The 22,963-nt window shown below is 38.9% G+C and overlaps 1 protein-coding gene and 1 long non-coding RNA gene across 47 annotated transcripts in view; one reads left to right on the top strand and one right to left on the bottom strand.

Annotated features, from left to right (window-relative positions):
* Window positions 1-22,963, bottom strand: part of MAGI2 (membrane associated guanylate kinase, WW and PDZ domain containing 2) — a 1,508,583-nt gene that overhangs the window by 150,016 nt on the left and 1,335,604 nt on the right. For 26 of the 45 annotated variants that reach the window (XM_035254991.3, XM_078343009.1, XM_078343013.1 and 23 more), the window contains 2 exons: window positions 10,675-10,766; window positions 456-648 (listed from right to left, as the gene is read on the bottom strand). In XM_035254991.3, coding sequence (XP_035110882.1) covers window positions 456-648; window positions 10,675-10,766 — 285 coding nt within the window. Of the gene's footprint in view, window positions 1-455; window positions 649-10,674; window positions 10,767-18,111; window positions 18,154-22,963 lie in introns of all 45 variants that reach the window. The other 19 variants (XR_004728308.3, XM_035254988.3, XM_035254993.3 and 16 more) reach the window with 1 other exon arrangement.
* LOC144578385 (uncharacterized) overlaps window positions 1-22,963 on the top strand; it is a 285,723-nt gene that overhangs the window by 126,489 nt on the left and 136,271 nt on the right. The window lies entirely within an intron of this gene.

Here is a 22,963-nt window from a genome sequence, read left to right as displayed (position 1 = left end):
TTTCTATATCGGGGCAGTAGCTTTATTGTTACCTTTTATCAGGCTCTACAATGAAAGCTAATTTTCCATCCTGTCTGCCTCATTATGGCATCAAAATGCTGTGGCTCTTGGTTTGTAAACACATTTTCAAATGGCATATTTCTTGGTACTATCAGGTTCTTCTTAGAACTAGCATCTACCAGAAAGCAGAGAGCACATATACCTTAAATTAGCCCCAGGCCATTCTAAAAATTTTTAATGACTACATTTAAAATACAGGCCTCAAAGATGGATCTTTATCCTAGTGGGGTGAACATCAGCACTTTCAAAATCATCATTACTTTTGGAATATCTAGGTTGTTTCCTTCCTCATGTAGACATGGATTTAAAATTTTGTTTCGCATGCCCTTACCATGCCTCACAAAAGCATCTTACCACCTACCCCTTGATTCTTGCAGTGGGTGCCAAGTACGTACCTCCACATAGCACCTTTCTTCTCACAGTGAGATTGACCTGCCCATTGCGGGCTGCATGGTGCATGAGGTCGATGACATAGCGGTGGGTTTTGCCGGCCACTGGAATCCCATCAACATACACAAGCTCATCTCCTGGGTGAAGGCGGCCATCTCTGTCGGCTGAGCCCATGGCAATGACAGCTCCAATCAAAATCTAGAGAAGCAGTGAGAAGGAAAGAAGGTTCATATTTCAAATCTTCTTTTTCCTTTTTATATACAGTTAGGTAATTTGTAGAAGATTTTATTCTCACATTCTATTCCTTGCCCTCAAATCTGACCAGCCACTTGTAAAGTTAAAAATGAGATGTGGGAAGGATGCCCTTTCACCTCTTTCAAGTTGCTTAGTACCAGAGATGAATATTTTGAACATGCTGCTGACTGACATGAAGTTTTGGGGACACCTGCTTTATGACTCATCATAAATGATCACCTTAAGGAAAATTATAATCTCAAATAATCTGAGGCTAATTGGCTGAAACAAGATGAGGAGTGAATTCTGGCTCCATTTCATATTTGTGTGGTCTTGGGTAAAGCTTCTTAAACTATGTGAGCCTCAGTTTCTTCACTTGCAAAATAAGAAAAGTAATAATCGAACCTACTTCATGGAGTTAATGGGAGAACTGGATGAAATAACTCATGTGAAGCATTAAACTTCTCTCATGGCACTGAGTCAAGGGGAAAATAGCTGTTGCAAATTGTTAAATTCTGATAAAGATGGAAAGTTTCCGTTTTCTTTGCTTTGAAAAGCTTGAGGGTAAGGAGAACACAAAACAAAACAAAGCAAAACTCATAGCGGGCTTTTTCTGGTCAGTTGACTTACTCAAAAACATCTCAAACCTTCTCCAGATTTTTTTGCTCCATTCTTTTAAATACTTCCTCAGAGCACTGTCTTCAATGCAAAGGACACTCCCAGTTTGTCTTGTTTGCTGAAGTGCTTCTGTTATTTAGGTGGCTACTGTGCTGGAAAGTGAGGAGGTACCCATCTGGGAAATGTGTGTTTTTTTTTTTTTTTTTTTTTTTGAGATGAAGTTTTGCTCTTGTTGCCCAGGCTGGAGTGCAATGGTGTGATCTCAGTTCACTGCAACCTCTGCCTCCCAGGTTCAAGTGATTCTCCTGCATCAGCCTGCCGAGTAGCTGGGATTACAGGCACCTGCCACCATGCCCAGCTACTTTTTGTATTTTTAGTAGAGATGGGGTTTCTCCATGTTGGCCAGGCTGGTCTCAAACTCCTGACCTCATGTGATCTGCCATCTTGGCCTCCCAAAGTGCTGGGATTATAAGCGTGAGCCACTGTGCCTGTACGAAATATGGTTATCGTTATAATTCCCTGAACCAGGGACTGTGATGAAAGGCAGCACATTAGGTTTCCCATGTCCCATGAGAGGCACTCAGTTTAGTGTCTGTTAGCAGGGCTTTTTTCTTTCTCAGAGGAAAGAAAATAGTGTTACATATTTTAATTTTGTCATTTAACCTATAAACAGTTTTTTCAAACTCATGACCAATAGGTCTCCCTTTTCTTTTACCAGTGGCTTGGCCATACAGCAGCTGATGGCAGTGATTACCATTAGCCTGATGACACTACAGAGGCTATGTTTTATTTAAAATCCCTTGCTTCCAGATTGATTTCCTTCAGGCATCATAATTTATTTCAAATCCCCTATCGGTGATTTCCAGCTAATTTTCAGAGTTGCTCCATCATGACCTACGGGCTTGCGTGTGTTCAGGCTTGGCAGCAGAACCATTCCTTTGTACTTAGTCTCACTGCTCAGTGTGGCCTGTCAACATGACAGCCAGATCTGAATGCCCAGGACTTCTCAGGTACGTGCAAAGTAATATTCTGAAGGGCGTCACAGCCTTAGTCCATGGAATAGCTCTCTTTCTACATAGGAATGAAAATTTCCCATGCTACTGCTGCTTGCTTTCCCCTTATTCCTGGGGAGAGAGGTGGGGTGAATAGTAGATTGCTTCCATGTAGAATATTAAGTATTCCGACAAGTGATTCATGATTGCTGTCACAGGAGAGGCTGAACTCTCCTGCCTTACACTGGCTGCACAGGGTGGTTCTTTCCCTGCCACCCACTGTACCCATTTGCTACAGTCCAGAAGTTGGGTATGCTCTGACATTCTCCATTCTCCCTTCTTGTCATGCCAACCTGAATTTATGAGTTTCCTTATAAAGATGTTCCAATCTATTCTTCAAAAGGCTCAACCCACTATGGAGCACTTCAAAGATTTGGTAAGTGCTTTGTGCAAAAGCCAGTTAAAATAAATGTTTCTCTACTGCCCCATGAAAAGGTGCATTTAGTTGGTTTGATCCAAAAAAATGCTTCAACCTTTAGCTTTCCTATACACTTTAGTGAGAGAGTTTATTGCCAGTTAAAAAGGAAAAAACTGTCTTGTGAACTTCTTGGCTGGTTAAATATCAGTTTTAAGGTATGGTTCTGATTCTAACTAAAGAAAGTAAAACACAAAATAGTGGTTACAACTGAGAGAGTCTTAGCTGCAATTGGGCCATACACAAAAATGGTAAAGATGAAATTTCATACCAGAAAATTCCTATTCCTCTCTTGCTGTAGGAGAACAGCATGAAATACAGCAACATTTACGGATACTCTCAACATTACAGTCTGTGCCAATAGTTTAATATCATTTGTTGAAAAAAGCCCAGTAAAAGATCTGCTTTTCTACCATATTGCTGTGATATAAAGCACTCCCCTCATTAATTCATTTATTCAACAAATATTCATTGAGCCCAAGATACTTTTAGGTACTAGAAATCCATCAGTGAACAATAAACAAAAATCACTGTCCTAAAGAGCTTCCGTTCTAGTGGTCAATCATAACTGTAATAATGTTTAAATTATATAGTATGCCCAAAGGCATATACTATGGAAAAAATACAGTGTTGGGAGTGGTGTCAGTCTAGGTAGTGGTAGAGGTGGTTAGAGTAGGCCTCTTATTTATTTCTAAATAGGCAGTATATTCAATTACCCCTTCAATTGAATATCTAATAAATAGCATATTCAATATAACACAAACATGAATTATATAGTATTATATATTTATTGTATATATTATTATATAATTACATTATATAATGTATTCTTTACCATGTTTCAAAAAAAGTTTGCCATACTGTTAAATGTACTTGAATTGAGCTGCATCTGGTGCACTGTGTGGGTGCTAGCAGTGCTTGGCCATTAGCAGTATTATACAGTTACATTTGTTCCCTCCATCAGGAGCTGCAGCCTTTGCTGGCAGAGGCTGGCCACTGGCACCATCTCTGCTTCTAGCTCCCCTGCTGCTGTGCTCCTTAGCCTTTGGCATTTGCCACCTTTTTGCATTATATTTCACTGCTGACACAGAGATAGCGTGATGTGTTGCTCTATTCCAGAAAAAAACAACTTTTTTCCTTTACTTCCAATATGATTTGTACACTTGACACATTCTATTATTTCCCCTTTGCCACCATAGGGACTGGATAATCTCTGATTCCTTCTCACACTGTAACTCGTATTGGTTTGCCTATGCATACATTCTCATGTTCGCTTAAGCTCTTGAGAACATGCCTCAGGATATCTGACTCTTGAAGTCAGTAGTTCTCAAACTTTTGGATGCATAGAAACCACCAAGTGAGCTTATTAAAACAGCACTGGATCCATCTTGTGAGAATCTAATATTGCAGGCTTGGGAGGGGCCTGAGATTCTGCAGGTTTAACAAGCTCCCAGGAGTTGAATGCTGCTGGTTCATAGATCAGTTGCCCTTTGATAGCAAGGCTCTGATTCCTCTCATTTCCCAGTAGCCACAGGATGATCATGTCCAAGTCAGCTGAACACATGACCAGAGTTCCCTGACCCATCACAGTAGTCACTTTCCAGTTCTGCTAAGGCACCTGTTCCCCTCATCCCTTACCTACCAGGTCACTGACCTTCTAGTCACTGACCCCTGACCCACTGGCCAGTGAGCCTTTCCAGGCAACTCTAGCCTTGCCCCATTCATTACCTCCCTCCAGCCCAGGGGGACTCTTCAACCTCAGCTGACCCTTCAGTTCCAGTATTCAGTTTTCTCTTCTCTGCCCTCTGGGAGGAGGAGGGTGTATGTGTGTGTGTGTGTGTTTCCCTACCCCCATTGTTTTGGCCCTGAAGAAAGCTTTGTGGCAAAACAGAGCAAGAAAGAACTTCTACATGAACAACTCATCTGTGGCCCTATCTTTTCAACTGTCTTCTCTAAAACCCCAAAGAAACAAAACAATTCTACTTTATCTCTCGCTGTGAGGGCACGGAACAAAACAGAACATTTGATATGAAATAATGGCAATTCACATTCAAGTTGCTGAGATCCCAGTAAGTTGGGGGAAAAACTCACACTAAAAAGAAAACAACAACCACAACAACAACAAGTAAGACACAAACCCCAAACCACCTTTCCAGTCCTTTTAATCCCTTTAATTCCTTCCTGCACTGCCCAATGTTAGCCTAAGCCCAGGAGATCTGCTCTGTAGTATCTGTAGCCCGGGACAACTTGCCACTATGGTGAGCAGATTTCAGGCTCTTTCCTCCTGAAACTCCTGCACCGGGTGTGCACTGGACTCCTGTACCGGGTGTGCACCGGACTCCTGTGTCAAGCAAGGACTAGGCCTGTCATTGTCTGTCTTCGAATGGCTTTTCTCCAATGCAGTGTTTTCCACACCTTTCCCTCTTGATGCCTTTCCATCTCTTTTCAGCTCACAGCTGGAAATCCCAATTTTGTTCCTTTCTGGCAACTTTTCATTTCTTTCTATTTCTATTGCTATTTAACTGTGGAAAGTATTTCCTCTTGCAGGAAAAATGCCCGTATGCTTTGTCTGAGCAGGAGTCCTGCTGTTCATTATTTGCTGAAAGCTGTGCTGTTGTGTTTAATGTGCACTCTGGGATGTCAATATCATTTCATATATATGGAGGCAGAAACCCATTTGATGCACTTATGAGACCTCCTTTAGTTGGGACCAAGTCACCTTACACGCCTCTCCCTTTGTTGCACACCAGCAACTAAATGAGGCTAACACATTTTGTTTGTTATCTCAGGACTTAGAATGTAGAAAAGCTGGAAGGAAAGGCTTGTGGGAGCTCTTTACTGCTTCACTCTCCTGGACAGGGTTATTCTGAGATGCAATATTATGGTTTTCAGGACTAATTTTCTGGCTTTGTTTGCTTCAGAGAGACTTAGGCTGCTACCTTATGGCTTAGATATCAAAAGTGTAACTTGCAGCATGAGTATGTCTTCAATCATTCAAATGAAGGAATAAACCAGAATAAATCCGAGTAAACACAATAGGATAACCAGCAATCCATGTAATCTGAGGAGGCTTATCATAAATACCTGATGCCTGCCCACTGGAGGGGAGAAAGGATTCAGGAATGCAAAGCCCGTATTCAGAAGTGATAGGAACCTGGGAACTTGTGTACAAAGCAGGCAGAAAGTGGTCCTGAGGCTGGGTGCATTCACACATCTGAGCTTCGTTTTGAACAGTACATCTTCCCTTCAGGTAACAATTCTCTTGCTTCTGTGCCAGGCAGAGTCCAGCAACACCACTCTCCTCTAGAGCCAGCCAAGACTATCCCCTCCCGGTGACTCAGTCATGCAATCCCTTCCGCTTTTGGAGGAGGAGGGGAGCAGTTGAAGATGATAGCTACAGAGTAGGGTGCTTGCTTCCCCACAAAGCAGACAAAGCATGAGCCAAGGGGTCCAGTAAAGAATTTCATATCTTAAAGACTCTCTTAAAGTAAGTATCATGGAAAGAATTAGAAACTTCATTGCTTCACCTTATATTTATTTTATAGTTTAATGTTACTTGTATTAAACTGATATCTTTTCAGTGCTTAGGTTAGGTCTGGTAAATATCTAGCCCCTATTGAAGGCTCCATTGGCATACAATATTTATCTTTCCAGTTTCTTTTAATTCAGTCCTCTGGGACAGACACTGGAATGGGAATCTGTAAGAGAGTAGCTTTAAAGAGTAACATAGGCATACGGGAGCTTTAGGAACTGCAGCCAGGCTCAGTCTAAAAAGAACCATTGCTTAGTTCCAGCTAGTCGTTGTCATGGAGAAAGGCAAGCTCAATGTTGCTAAATTTAATTTTCAAGAAAAGATGAAAATCAATGTTTTAAAAGGTGAAATTAATTGGAGCTCAACAATTGTAAAATACCAGGGGAACTCAACAAAGCATGCTGTAGGCCGCCAGGACACTATCTCTTGTTTCTAGGACTAGGCCGCATTAATTCTACAGAGCCTGTAGAGTTTAGAGGACTCAGAAAATATAAACTCCAGATCCTTACTTGTTCTGAGAAGCTCAGGTGACAGTTTTGATTTGGTGAAAAAATATTCTCTTCAATTTCATTTAATAAATATTTATTGTACCAGGCTAGCCTTACAAACATAAACACCATTAAATTACCAACCTTGCCTTTGAGGAGCTCAGAGATTAGTAAAAGCGGGGGAAAAAGCATGTCAGTCAGTGTATTCTAGAACAAACAGCTCATCTTTCTGTTGGAAATCCCTTAGGTTGGTAAGTTTGAAGTATTTATGTTAGTATAAATGCAATGGATTCTAGATGGATTTGCCCTTAAATGCCCTGTAATTGTTTCAGCTAGTGTTCAGTATCCCACAGAATGATACAAAAATTGCCTTAAAGTTATATTTTATTTTGAGCATGGTTTCATTTTGTTTCATTCATTTGGTATCTTTTAAGCATATGGCTTTGCTGTAAATAATTTTGCCTCAGTTCAAAGTGAAGTCTGGCCATTGTTCCCGGTTCCTGAAAGATAACCTCGAAACCCTTGGAATTAGAAGTGTCTTTGTCATTCATGGTGAGCCCCTTAGACCATAGCCGATGGTTTATGCTAAGGAGATGACTCAGGATGGGGCCAGCCATACCAATAGTCTTGGGGTGGGGGCTGACCATACCAGAAAGACCAACAATGTAATTAGACGGTTGTGCCTTTGAGACACATGAGATCAGCCTGGCCTCCAGGGAAGAAAGGGGGCTCCAGATTGAGGTCATCCTTGTGGTTCAATGAATCATGATTCAATCAACTGTGCCCATGTAATAAAACACTGGGATAAAAACCCTGGACACCTTGGGTGAGCATCCTTGTCTGCCAATCTTCTCTGAATGAATGCTGAAGGGTAACATGTCCCTAAGGGTGATGGAAGTGTCACATTTGGAACCCTTCTAGACTTTGACCTGTGTACCTCTTTTTTTGGCTGGTTCTAATTTTTATCCTTTCACTAGGCTCATACTGTAATTATAAGTATAGCACTTTCTTGAGTTCTGAGTTGTTCTAGTGAATTACTGGACCTGAGGAAAGCTGTGAGCACAGGACAGTTCTCTGAGTGGCCTTGGACTCACCCAATTCTTTCCCCTTTTTCTCTTGCAGTTCTCAAGAATAACTATAGAAGGTGCTAGGGGCATAGCATCTTGAGATAAAGAGGGGCTAGCTGGAACAGCCTGCATTCTGTTCCAGTCCCCGCTAGAAACAGTATGTCCTTCAATGCTTGGGTCCAGTGTGACATAATTCTCCATGGTAGAAAACCCACAGTGGGCTGCTTTTTGGGGCCCCTCAGCTGAGGTGCAAGTGTGACAGAGTGGAGACTCTGTCTGTCCTAGGCAGCTTTCCTGAGCCTTGGGGAAACTTGCTCTCCATGAATCATTGGCTTCCACATTCCCTTGCTGCCTCCCTGTAAGTGATAAATCCTCTTCATGTAGCCCGGCATGTGGGTGGGTGTTCTGTCTCAACAGACGCAGACAAGTTGGCAACAGTACACTGTGAACCTACTACATGGTGGGGCCCTCAGATTCAGAGCAAGTGTCTAAAGTGGGGGCGGTCTGTGGAGACTGTTCCCTTAGACTCTGATGTTTCGCAAACTTATTTCAATTGATGCCAGGAGTCTTGAGCAGAGGTGGCATTCTGAAGACCGTGACCTTCACCTTGAGTTTGACTCACTGGATAATGACCCATTTTTCAATTATGGGACACTCACGTTGTATAAAAAGGGTAAGACAAGGTCCTTGATTAGGAGAAATTTAAAATCCTGCTGATTAAACAAAACAGGCAGGCAAATGAACAATCCTGAAGGAAGCCAAGTTGGATAAATATCCCGTGGAGGTCAGGAGGTTCTGTAGCATAAATCAGTGTATTACATACATGTTTACAGATATGAAGGGACTTGAGAATTTTCAGTTCTCTCTGTTATACAACAAGGTGAGTTATAGAGGGCAGGGAGGCTGGAGGGCTGACTTGGTGACCTGGGATCCCTGGTAATCTCAGAATCAGAGACAGGCGGTGGGGTGGGGGTGCGGGTAGAGAGCAGACAAAGCTGTGAATGAGAGTGAAACAGCCAAGAGTTCCTTCTCCCTGTGACATGAGATCCTTAATTTAGTCTGCGAACAAATTTAAATCCGAAGTTACTTGAGCCCTGTATTCTACCTCAGCATTCTCCCTCCTCTCAAAGCACTAAGAAAAATCTGGCCAATCCTCCTTGGCAAAAGTACCTCCACATTTTCTTTGGCAGCTGGGTAGTTAGTGACGTTTGGTTGACTGTTGCCAAATTTTATCCCCAGGATTTCAGGAATACGTCTTTTTTTCCTGGAGAGTCCTCATCCTTGGAGTGTAAACTCAGCTTCCTGGAGTTTTCTGTAGAAAGGGACTTCATCAATCATCTAGTTCAACTCCTCCCGCAGGGCAGAGGAAGCTCCTCAGGGTTCCTGCCAGGTTCCCATTGATTGCTTGAATACCTCTTGTGGGGAGGAGCCCACTCTTTACCCAAGCAATCTACTTTACTCTGAGACGGTTTTAACTGTTTCAGATTCCTTTCACTTATTAGGTTAACTTTTTTCTCCTGAACATTTCTGCCCATGTTTTATTTTTAAATTTTATTTTCTGGGGCTGGGAATGGTGGCATATGCCTATAGTCTCAGCTATTCGGGAGGCTGAGGTGGGAGGATTGATTGGGTCCAGGACGTTGAGACTGCAGTGAGCCACAACTGTACTACTGCACTCCAGCCTGGGTGACAGAGCAAGACTGTGTCTCAAGAAAACCACATATATGTAACATTTATAGTGCATATAGTGTATTTAAAAACCATACACACACACATACACACACACATGCATGCACACACACACACACACACACACACACACACACACACTATATGTATAGTATATTTCCTGGGAAAATCTAGTGACAAGAGAAACAAAATTGATAATGATAAGCATTTATTCAGCACTTAATATGATCCAGACATAATGCCAAGACCTTTATATACATTATCTCCTTTAATCCTCAAAGCTACTCTACAATAGAGTACTACTGTAATCCCCATCTTGCAGATGAGAAAGCTGAGGCTTAAAATTCAACTCTCTTGCATGATAGGATGGAGTTCAGATGCCAGAGCTGGATGGGATGTAGACAGCTGACTGCACCGCTTAGGCCCTTCACTTATTCAAAACTTTCATGGACCAATGCATGTTTTATAGCTGATATTTTAACACATGCTCATAAATCTAGCCTTGCTGTGTTTTCCGTGTATTAATGATTATTAGTATTTTATGTTTTCCCTCTGAACACACACACACACACACACACACACACACACACACACACACAGATTTTTCCAAAGCCCTTTTAAATTTACCAATATTATGCCAACAAGTTGACTTTATGACATCTTCTGGTAATCCCTTAATTCAAATCTGGCTGACATTCTACAGTGCTGAGCCTGATTTTATTCCTGTTTATCCCTGTTTTTTATCTCCCTTGCTATTTTGGTTAAAGACACATAATTCTGCCATTCCCAGTCAGGGGTCACCTCTACTCCTGAGCTGTCACTCAAAGATAACAGGGATTCAGTACAATTAGATAACTGAAATACTTAAGAGGAATTCAATCCATTCTAAAAATCAGCAATGCTCCTATTTAATGTGATTTATAATGAGATATTGGTCGTGGAGATAATTGCATATCATGAGATCTTTGTAAAGAAAATAGCGAGAAAAAAACTCAAAGCTTAAACTTCTTAAACGTCTTTATGAGAGTCCTAAAACGTTTTCTTTTAGATGTTTAGAAAACACTCTATACCCTGGTGCTTACTCACACATTAGAGCCCCAAGTGTGGAAATAAAGAGGATTCAACTTACAGGCTGTCCAGGCTCATCTCCCCCGAGGATTCTGAAGCCAAATCCAGACTCCATCCTCCGAAGGTGAACATCCAATTCCTTATAATCTGGACCTGGCATAAAGGAGATCCCATTGAGTAATGAATCCTGCTCTTTCCCAGCCCCTGAGGAACTGAACACACCAATGATAAGTTAATTTTGTGGATGTGATTAATGAGAGTGCTGTTAGGGTCAATGGAAACCATAGAGGATACAAAAAATATGGTAGCAAAAAAGTAGGTATTCCAAATTTAGGTAGTCCCTTGAATAATAGTGACCAGCCAGGGGCACTACTGGGGTATTACCAGAAGCAGAAAGAGTACATGAATTTTCTGAGTAAAAGAATTGATGCCTTTATAATTCTTTATTTTCCTGAGAGCATTGCATTGCCCTCAAGAAGCTTGACTGTCACTTTGAGGATGTTTACTCTGATTAGAACAATTATTACACAAGTAAGAGAGAACAGATGGCAAAACCCTGGAACTGTCTAGTAAAGCACTGCCTAGTAATTTATTAATATGTTTATGATTTGATGCATCCAGTTTAAGTGTGTATGTGTGTGTGTAAATGTATGCACAATGGAAGTTGTTTCTTTTAAAACTGTAAAAATTAGAAGATACAGAATGTAACATTTCTTGTATTGGTGTTCAAGTGAAACATTTATTTTCTGACAAACTCCTTTAGGGTTTTTGTAACTTACAGGTAGAAATTTACCTGGGTCTAAGATGGACTTTTGTCCTCGAAATATTTTAGAATGTGCAAGCCACAAATTGACTTTCGACTTTGTGAGTGTACTCAAAATAAATAAGAGACTTTTCCGAAGTCAGCTGAAACAACAGAGATGTATTTCAAAATAAGGTGAAAAACTCTCCTCAATGTCATGTTTTTCAGCCTTAGAATAAACAAAAACGATTAAATATAAAAAGATTTAGACTTTTTAAGTAGAATATGGCTTATGTTTAGCCTGTCCCCTCGCCTCTTGGCACCTTCCTCAAGGGGAAATACTTCAGTCGTGACTGAGCTGTGTGTACTCTCATGCCCACTGCTGGGATGTCAGCAGGTGATCAGCAATTTTAAGAACTGTTTATTATGCTAACCCTTGTTTAAGAAATGTTTAGTGATTTCTGGGCCTTCATGGTTTAGAGGAGGTATTAGAACTGATAGAAAGAGGTATTAAGTAAAATTCCTCTTGCTTAAACTGGATAGTTGTGGAAATCAAGATGGGATTTCAGAGAAGTCTCATGGGACAAAAATCTATGTCTGAGCCACACAGTTATATGGTAGCACTTGTCAGAGAGAGAGGCTCACTGAATGCTGACCAGGCAGATATTTTCCAGCTCTGCAGCAGGTGGGGCTGCCGGAGTGATACAGTGTACAAAGCGCAATTTACAGGCTTGCCTTGATGCATAACAACTTGGAATATTTCCAGGGATATATGAAAGTCATCATTCACTTCTAAGATGTAGGCAAATGCCGATTATTTGTCTGGTGCTCTCTTGAATAAAGTTGAATCAGGCACATAAGTACATGTATATATGCATTGTAAACAATTCAATGAGCATTCACACCCTTTTATGACCAAATGCATACATGACCAAGATCTTTTCCATTCAACACATAATGTGAAACTCTGCAGGAAGAATAACCAATTAGACCTCTACATCCTTTAGTTATCCTTTACAAATTATATAATCAGTCATATTTTAAAGATGGAAGACTTAAAAAAATTCCATTCCTATTAAATAGAGGTGGTGGCAGAGGGAAGATGAAAACCTTGCCTTACACACTATGAGACACAATTGGCTTTTGAACTCAGTTTATTCTGAAGTCTACATATCATATATGAAATCACATATTGGGGTATGTGCTAATCCTTTGGGAGTCTGGAGGCAGATGGAATTGAGCCCTACAAAATCATAGCAGGTGTCTGTACTCCTCCCAAGGGAAAGAGAAAGACAAGGGGAGATGGGAGATGACAGATACTGCTCAATCATTGTTCAAACTTCTACAAGTTGATGATAATACAACTGCTCCTGGCAATCTCTTTTGTACGTCACTTTAAGTTTGGAGGAACTCTAGACCACATATACATTAAAAATACAAATAGAAGGTGCTGTATTTGTGACACTTAACATGATAGAGCCAGCATATGTTTAACTGGAACTTTTCCTCTCCTGTGTTTGTCTCACTTTTGCGTCGCCACTCAGTATGCTAAGTGGGAGATTGTTCTTCCAGCACCCATCCACATTGCACAAGGAGCTCTGCAAGAACTTTATTGTATGATCCACCTTGTTTGCTAAGTAAAACTTTTCCCCTAAAGAAATGCTGAAATTACAACAATCCCAGTAATGGAACTTTGAGAGGTATCAAGGAACAAGAAGTTTCTCTTCTGTCAGAGAATCTGTGATTCCTGGAGGAATTAAGGGGCTTTTCCTTAATGAATAACAAATCACTTCTTTTTAGGAGAAAAATCTAGATTTTAGCAAGTGAATTTTATTTAACTCTGAAGAACAGAGATATGAACAATGCATTCATTCTCCTTTTCCTACCCTTTATGTATATTTTGGTGACAATTATGATCCTGTTGTTCTGACCCACCCTGATTTCAAACAGAGGGTGGTATGTACCAGCCATTTCATCTTCACTCTTCCGTTCTTCCCAGCAGAGGTGGCCAGCTTCACGGTTCATGAGCAAGCAGAGAGAGGCAAAGAGAGACCCCTTAGAGAAGAATGCTGGCAGATGTAATTTATTTTTTATTTCTTTGTTAATTTTGAACACAGATTCAGAGGCTGCAGGGTCTGGAGATTTTAGAGAAATAGTCAACTGGAAAAAAGTTTATATGATAGATTGTGCCTTGAGGCAGCAGTATTTTTTTTTTTTTTTTTTAGGGAAAATAAGAACATTTTAGAAAGATAATTTTTCTTTGGTTTCCTTTTTTCCTTGGAGTCTGCCTTTAGAAAATATCTAAAATTACCTGTACAAAGCTGGGAAACATCACTGTTTTTCTTTCCTGCTTTATTAGCTCTCGTGGCAGATTGTGATGTTTCTGAGTTTCCCCTAGCTGCTCTTTGGTCCGATGACATGTTTCAATTACTGTATTATGTTTTATTTCTTTCCTTATTAATGCGAGAACTTAAAGTGAAGAAATCCAAGGGCCAACTCTTCACCCCACTGCAGCAGAGTTAACAATCACTGTTCCTTTCTCTTGTTCCTAAAGAAACTATGCACCGGGGAGGTTGTTAGATGAGAGTATCTGGTAGATACCTATCTGGACCTGAGTTGCTTTGCATGTTGTTCAACTGTGCCCCACAAACGTCCTTTTACTCTTCTAACTCTTCTATTCCCTTGTACTCTTTTTTTTTTTTTTTTCAATCTTCTTTTCTTCAGTCCTTTTTGCAGAACTGTCAGGGACACTCTCAGGTGTTGCTTAATGACGCTCAAGAGGAGGCATTGGTTGTAAAGAAATTGACTAAGAGGAGATAAAGCATTCTTTTTTTTTTGAGACGGAGTTTCTCTCTTGTTACCCAGGCTGGAGTGCAATGGCGCGATCTCGGCTGACCGCAACCTCCGCCTCCTGGGTTCAGGCAATTCTCCTGCCTCAGCCTCCTGAGTAGCTGGGATTACAGGCACGTGCCACCACGTCCAGCTAATTTTTTGTATTTTTAGTAGAGACGGGGTTTCACCATGTTAACAAGGATGGTCTGGATCTCTTGACCTCGTGATCCACCCACCTAGGCCTCCCAAAGGCATTCTTTAGGTATTAGTGTTCAGTGGTCAGCTGTGGCTAGTGTTGCTTCTTTGAAGTTGGGTCCTCAGATCCTCAGGCATTATGAAACAAAGCATTTCATGATCCTCTTCCTAGATGGAATTTTACATGACCACTATGGCAAGTGAATTTACAAGTCTTAATTTATCCTGGGCCCACACCAGTATTGTAAAAACTAACTTTAAAAAGTAGCAAATGGTGAGCAGATACAGGTATCAGGACAACCTCTCTCATGATAAAGAAAAGCAGATTTTAAAATCTGATTCCTATTTTACATGAAGACTCCAGGGGCTTCACGTGGTATATGTTTCCTTAATCTTGCTTTTGAAAGATGTAGCTTTGTGCATGGTTAGGGAAAAGGCTGGGTAACTGAACACAACTGATTAATTTTATGAACGGATTCAATCTTCAAAAATGCAAAGAACAACATTTTTATGAATTAATTTGGCACATGGGATGCTGCTGTAAACATGTCAATTAAATTTTGGTACTTGAATCCCCTTTCATGTTTTAATTAAAACATAAGTACCGTAGCTTATCATCACAGTTTGGCATGGAAGATACAGTTATTTAATTTTTCCTGCTGGAAAGAGCATCACTTTTTTGGCTTTCCTTGTAAAGAGATCTAGGAAAGACAGCATGAGGAAGGCATCGGGAATCACAAATGGTTATTAAACATGGTCTTGACTTCTGGATGTGTATGCACTCCAGATATAGAATGAGTTAAACAGGAATTATATAGTTTCTGTTGCTCAAGTCTAACATTACCTAATAAGTAGCTAATACCCTATCCTTTAAAATATTCCTTCTCTTTACTTGTTTGCTCTATCCCTGTGGGTATGTGAATGTGGCCAAGCACGTGTTAGCTATAGTAGACGCCATCTCCCAGTTTCTATTTGGCTCTCTCCTCAGCTTTCACATAAGCTCAGATTTTTCCATCCTAAATATGACTTTGCTTCCTCATTCCATCTCTTTTGAGGAAAAGTTTTCTCTAGTGGAGCCTTCACTCTACCTCTGATTTCATTCCTGCCAGTCTGGTTTATGCTCTCTCTTGGCACTTCTGCACTCCTTACGGTCACTATGCCTGCTGATGACCAAATTAAATGGCCTTTTTTTCTTTCCTTATACTGATTGATTTCAGTGCCTCATTTGATATTGTTGATACACTGTTTACAACTTCAGATTTCTTTAGATCCTAAACAAGGGAACATCTCCTTTGGAAGTAGTTTCTGTGACACCCCATTTCCTAGCTCTCTTATTTTTGGGTGGAGTTGCCCATTCAAAGTTCCTGCCTATAGAGTCCATTGTTTTTTACTAATATTCCCCTTAGGTGATGGCGCAGTTATCATTGGCTGTATATAGTGTTCCATTATGCACAGTCTGTAGAAGTTGTTAAACATTTTTCGAATTTAGTTGTCTTAGGCACTCACCAGTCTCCTAGACCCAATGAACCACAGCATTATTCCACTATGGAGTTATCACTTAGTGTCAAAAATACATATTATTTAGAACTTCCTACTATCAATTTTGCCTCTGTACCTAAGGATCTTATGCAGATAAAGTTAATAATATACCTTATAATTATGATAAGTATATCTGAGTCAAAATCATGACACATAATTTAATAAAAGACATTTTATAAATGTGAGAAATAATATGTGTCATCTACTTATTTTATCTTATTTTTGTATATTTTTTTTTATTAGAGATGAGGTCTTGCTTTGTTGCCCAAGCTAGAGTGGAGTGGTGTGATCACAGCTCACTACCGCCTCAGATTCCTGGGTTCAAGCCATCCTTCCGTCTTGTCTAAGTCTTCCAAGTAGCTGGGGCTACAGGCATGCACCACAGTGCCTGGCTAACTGTTTACATTTTTTGTAGAGACGGGGTTCTTGCCATCTTGTCCAGGTTGATTTTGAACTCCTAGGCTCAAGCTACCCTACCGCCTTGGCTTCCCAAAATGCTGGGATTACAGGCATGAGCCACAGTGCCAAGCAAGATCTACTTATTTTAAATGCAGTCATGATTTCCCAGAATATTCCGATAACTTGTATGGACATTCAATCAATTATTTGAATTGGTTCTTTTCTTCAAAATCTGAATTGTATAGCAACATAGTATACTCCAACTATATTATAACTTTTGTCTTCTAAGAAACATATTTTTTTAAAAAATGTAAACTATGACTTTGCATGTATCTTAAGGTTATCTAAACTATTGGACCACTCTACTCTCGTTTTAAATGAAGTACATTCAGAATCTGAGATTTTAAAGACAGGTACTTTTTTGTGACCAGTAAGCTGAGATTTAAAATTCCAAATTAAATCTTGATTTCATTTTGCAACTGTAATTACTAGGTCCCATTTTCTCTCTGGGCATAAGATAGTGTTAAAAAAATTACAAAGATTTAACAGTCACCATAGAGAAATAATCATGCTTTAAAATTTTTAGTCAAGCTAAACAAATTCTTTAGACATTATTTTAGGACAAAATGCTAAATAATATCTTCCATATTTTCTACATATCCCCCCAAAAATGACATGGAAACTTACAGAATGAAATGATCTCAAGCACATATATTCTCCAAGGGGTGTTAGAACATGCTGAGATGGATAATGAGCTGTCATCATGGAAACACTCTGGAGATGTGTGCTGTGAGCCCACAGCCCTGAAATAGTGCTACTATTATAAAACACTATTTTCTGCAATTGTTTGAGTATTTCAATCTGGTGGTCTGATTAGCTGTTTAAAGCATTTTCATCACTAATTCTAAGAGCAAAAAAATCTACATCTTTTTCCTCTGTCATTTGTACAATAATGTTACATATTTTAGCATAAACCAAAATTGGTGTTTTCGATATGAGTAAGTAAAAAAAAATTTCATTTTATGCAAATTAATAATTACTGAAAGCTCCTAAAACTAAAACATGATATTTAGCCTAACTTAGACACTATTGAAACATAGCATTTTATAACTGGCATTGTTTAAAAAATGAAGCTGATATAAATATTTACTTGATTTGAAAAGAATTTCATTCTATGTTAGCAAAATTTCTAATACATGCTTTGGAAATGTCTAAATTGCAAATCTCCTGAGACCTTCTAGCTTCTTATTTGTATCTAGTTTAGAGCTATTCAATGTACATAAAATGCAAGCCAGATAAGTAATTTAATATTTTCTAGTAGCCACATTTTATAAAACAAAACAGGTGAAATCATCTTTCTCTCTTTTTTGTTTGGGTACTGTCTTTGGAAATCCAGTGTGGATTTTTCACATATCCTACAGCACTTCTAAATTTAGAATAGCCACATTTCAAGTGCCCAATAACCACATGGAGCTGGTGGTTACTGGATCACGTAGCACAGTCTAGTCAGTCTGATGGCTCTCCTTGGCAACTGTTTTTAATTCAGTCTTTTACTAGAGTATTTTATGAAAGAAGTTCATGAATATGACTGTTTTCCTTTGTTTTTGTTGGCAGGCGTTTAGGCTCACGATGATGAGACTTGCTCTCTACCCTGAATACATGTTTCATGTAGGTGACTAAAGTAGCACAGTGATTATATACTAAGAAACTGATACTACTCAGAAGAATGATTTGTTACATAAAATGGAAGACGTTTTGTTCACAGAACTGTGAATGCTGAACAATACTTGCCAGAGGAATCCATTCGAACACTGGTCCTGGGTGGCACTTGTTCTGGATGGGAAAATGGGGAATTAAAGTTGAAATTGATTTATGGCATTTTAAAATTCATCTTTACTTTCTTTTTGTTGCTATCATAACTCCCCCAACCACAATCCTATGCTTATGTTTAAAACATTTTTTCCTCTAAGATCCAAGTTAGTGAACAGATTTATCTTGCTTTATGTATGAGCATGTATGTAAACGTTTCTTTCTTTTTTTTTCTTTCTGAGATGGAGTTTCACTCTTTTCACTCAGGCTAGAGTGCAATGGCACAATTTGGGCTCACTGCAACTTCCGCCTCCCGGGTTCAAGCGATTTTCCTGCCTCAGCATTCCCAGTAGCTGCGATTACAGGCACCCACCATGATGCACAGCTAATATTTGTATTTTTGATAGAGATGGGGTTTCACCATGTTGACTAGGCTGGTCTCGAACTCCTGACCTCAGGTGATCCACCTGCCTCAGCCTCCCAAAGTGCTGGGATTATAGGTGTGAACTACCACGCCTGGCCTGTAAATATGTTTCTTTTACATGCATCCAAAATAGAAAAATCTGAATTTCTTTTACGATAAGGTGGAATAAGATTACCATTTCTTTTTTCTTTTTTTGAGACGGAGTTTCGCTCTTGTTACCCAGGCTGGAGTGCAATGGCGTGATCTCGGCTCATCACAACCTCTGCCTCATGGGTTCAGGCAATTCTCCTGCCTCAGCCTCCTGAGTAGGTGGGATTGCAGGCATGCACCAGCATGCCCAGCTAAATTTTGGTTATTTTTAGTAGAGACGGGGTTTCACCATGTTGATCTCTTGACCTCGTGATCCACCCGCCTCGGCCTCCCAAAGTGCTGGGATTACAGCTTGAGCCACCGCGCCCGGCCGTCAAGATTACCATTTCTAAATATTAAGTTTTGATTCTAATTATAAGAATACTAATTGAAAGTAAGGTCAATGTAGAATGTGAAATGTATAAGGAAAATATAGGTCCTTTAAAATTAGGTTATAATTCTGTCTCATAAAACTTTGAAATGAAAAGTAGAAAATCCAATCGATGATGGTATTGATTTATGTACACTAGTCAAAATATTTTGATACTTCCAATTGTCTGGGTAGTTGAAGTTATGTATAAGTAGTTGAGTTAAATTAGTTTATTTTAGCAATAGAAATCCTTTATAAGATTTATGATATAATCTATGTTAAATCTAATAACATAAAAATTCAAAAAAGTGAGTATAAAGCACCTTCAAAATGTAGGCATATTCCACATTTAGAATTCGAGAACCTAGAACAACCTGGTTGCGTACTGTGTTCTGGAAGTCTCTGGAGACATGTTGCTCTTGTGCATTAACATTTTTCATGGGTAGCAAGACTCCAATTGACATGCTTCCTCCTACTCTGTGTGGTTGAGATATGCAGCTCCTTACTGCATGTTTGAGAAACGCAGACTTTCACCAGGTCTTTATCTGGAACTGCTAAACCTGAAGAATGACATAATTAAATTGTCTCTTGATTTTTCACTCTGCCTTCTAAATCCCTAGTCTTAATATCATAGAAGAATTAACAGAATGAGAGACGTAAAGCAACTTTCATTCCGTTAATTAATGGTAAGACCTGAAATGCTATGGTACTTGTGTAAGGTATTCTATACTATCTCACAGGAAACTCTTCAACATCCTTTTTAGAAAACATACTTGCTATATCTAACTTTTAAACTTAATTAGAATGCATAATTCAATAAAGCTCTTTCTTGTTTCATTTTAGTATTATTATGAATAAATAATACATTCTTTTCTGACCATGCTATACATTTTTTCCTAACATCTCCAGGTATTCTTCCTTTTCCTTCACTGTTCTGTCACTAGAGAAGTTCCTAAACCCACACAACGGAGTTTAATATCAGATGGGCAGATGACACATGTATGCAAACCTCTGGTCAAGAAATACTTAAGAAGCTAAAGATCTATGTGAAGATATGCTGAGATACTACTATCTGAGAGAGTGCCAGGATATTTTTGCCTCTATGATGAATTTAATATTAAGTTTACCACATTGTTTTGCTTTTGAATTATGTAAGGAATTTCAGATGAAAATTAACTAAACATTATTAAACCTCTCAATAACACAAATTCATATTGTAGGTAAAAGAACTGTAAAATGTTCTGGCAAGAACCACTCCTCTCACACTTTTAGGCTTCAATATGTGAACTATTTTTTGCTTGGAAGAAATTTCATACCATTATTATTATTTTCATCTATAAATAATTATTTATGTTATATAATCATGAATCATAAATGATTATACCTTAAGAGCATTTATAGATGAGGCAACTTAAGAGTTTTAAAAGGCAGAGAGTAAGAACATAATACAATAGAACTCCCCATTCTGAATGTGTTAAGATGACATAATTTTCTAATATAGTTGTACCATATAAAGCACTATGAAAAAATGTTTATTTTATTCTTAAAGTTTAAAAGGTAAAATAAGACCCAAGTCTTGTTGCTTTTTCACTGATCTTTGTTTCAAATAAAGAGCCAGTCTGCTCATGGAGGGCATAATGATCATTCCTGCCAGGTAAGCTGTGCTTTCACAGTAAAGGCAAATTAGCTTTCTGGCAGAATTGTTATTTTTAAAGAACCTTCATGTTTGGTGTGGCTGCTTAGAATTATGACTTGAGAAATGTCCTTTTGTCTGTATCAGGGATGGAAGAGTGCTACCTTTGAAACACTTCCATTAGGTATAAAACTGACATTTTATGTTATACTCTCATCGAGCGCTTAAGCTCTGCAACCCTGATAGTCTCACATGTATTCATGAAAATACGCTGGGTTACACTGTCAGCTTGTGCAACCAACAAAATGCTCTGATATATTAAATAACTTTCAATCAAGACCAGATTTTTAGAGTTTACTTTTTACTCCTCCCCCTGCCTTTATCCCCTAATTCCAGGATCTTTTAATTTTAAATTACTGAATGAAATAAATTTATAAGCTCTAGGATTGTATCTAATTTCTAAAATACATGGGAAAAATATGTGTCCTACCACAGCTTTTATTTTGCTATCTGTGTATTACTTAGCTCACATCATGGTAATTTCCTATTTCAAAGGGAACCTGTTGGAAATATAAATGTTACCATGGTTTTTTAGAAAGCTATCTGAGGATACCTTTTTAAAATCAGATTTCCAAATTAATTAAAATCTACATATTAAAATGGGAGATACAGCTTAAGTGGATTTACTGATCTTCATATCAATATATTATAACTGCAAAGTGATGTACAACGCGATATATTAGAAACTCCATCTGAAAGGCAAATTTTTTTCACAGATCAAATCATAACATAAATTATACTAAGGATAACAATAATGCTTTTCTCATAAGAAAAGCGTGCAGAAAATTAATCTCTCAGTACAATTGAGGACATTTAACATGATAACATTATTACATCTTTTTCTATCCTTTTATTTTTCTAATACTAGAGTCACTGGTAAAAGTGTTTTAACATTAACTTATCTTATTTTAATATTTCACTAAAGTAAGACTGTGTTCTAGAGAACATATGTGTGTGTGAGGGGTACTTTAAAGCATTGGACACCAGCAGTATTTGAGCAAATCAGGCCAGGGTTTGGTGTAGCACAGTGTTCATATGTGAGGGTGTTCTCTGGGAAGGCACGGTGGCCTTTCATAATCACATAACAGCAGCCTGTAGCTATGGCATCCATGAATTTATTTAAACCTTTCTAAAACTTTTTGATATTTCTAGCTTGGCTCAATTGGGTATTTAATTACAGGGGAAAAGGAGACTTGGAATCAGGAAGGCTTGAGCTGAAAGATTTTCATAGGCTTCAGCGCTTTGGTTTTGAGCACCCTAGTATATACTACCATATGTGATGTGGCTTCCCCCATCGCTTTTCATTGAGAAATTGAAACGGTGTGCTGTGGTGAATAATATTGTAGTACTCCATCCTTTCAAGTGGCTCGCTGTTAGGATGGGAGACAGTGCAAACTACAACTCTTACTCACTAATAACGAGGATAGAGCAACAGAAAACCTGATAGTTTAGAAATATAACCACCTGTTTGTGATCAACCATAAATTACATGTGTATTACAATACTGAACAATGAAAGAATTCAATAATATGCAACGAACAACAAAAGAGCAGGATAACAGCCCTAGATGTGAAAAACATAACTGTCCATTTTTGATCTGCCACAAATTATCATTTCAGATACAGTACTACAAAACGGTTTGCTTCTCCATTATGCTCTTTCACTGGCCTGTGGTCACTTTTGATTGCTACCTTTGCTATGATACTCATTGCTTATTATTCTAACTCTGGAAAGGAAAATTGATTGTGTGAGGCTCTTTTGAAGATATTTCAGAGAAATTTCTGTTCTAAAGAGGTTATACCATAAGGCACATTACACCATATGGATCCTTGACATTTTTATGATTCTACATTTGAGTGATGTCTTACCACAAAGGACTGTGGACATGTTGTACCTCATAAATTGTTTACTTATTATAACCAAAGTTCAATGTGAAGAGAAAAAAGTTTGAACAACTTCAGTCATAATTCAACTTGGGTTTAAACCAAGGGACTGAACCCTGAGGGAAGAGTTTTAGGAAATAAGAATTTTTTTTCCCATTCCTGGTTGCATCTGATTATTAGCTCCAGCTTTCAAGGCTGCAGCGTAGAACAGGCCCAGGCAATTTCCCCATGAGCTGAATGATAAGACAAACCTTTACAACAAATCTGGCTTAAAGAAAAGTGAAGCAACAGGACAAGGCCCTCTCCTGTGTCAACAGGCCCATCAGAATGATCGA

This window comes from Callithrix jacchus, chromosome 11, assembly GCF_049354715.1.
Source record: "Callithrix jacchus isolate 240 chromosome 11, calJac240_pri, whole genome shotgun sequence".
Taxonomy (NCBI): Eukaryota; Metazoa; Chordata; class Mammalia; order Primates; family Cebidae; genus Callithrix; species Callithrix jacchus.
The sequence above is the reverse complement of the archived record's forward strand: the minus strand, read 5'-3'. Positions and strand labels throughout refer to the sequence as shown.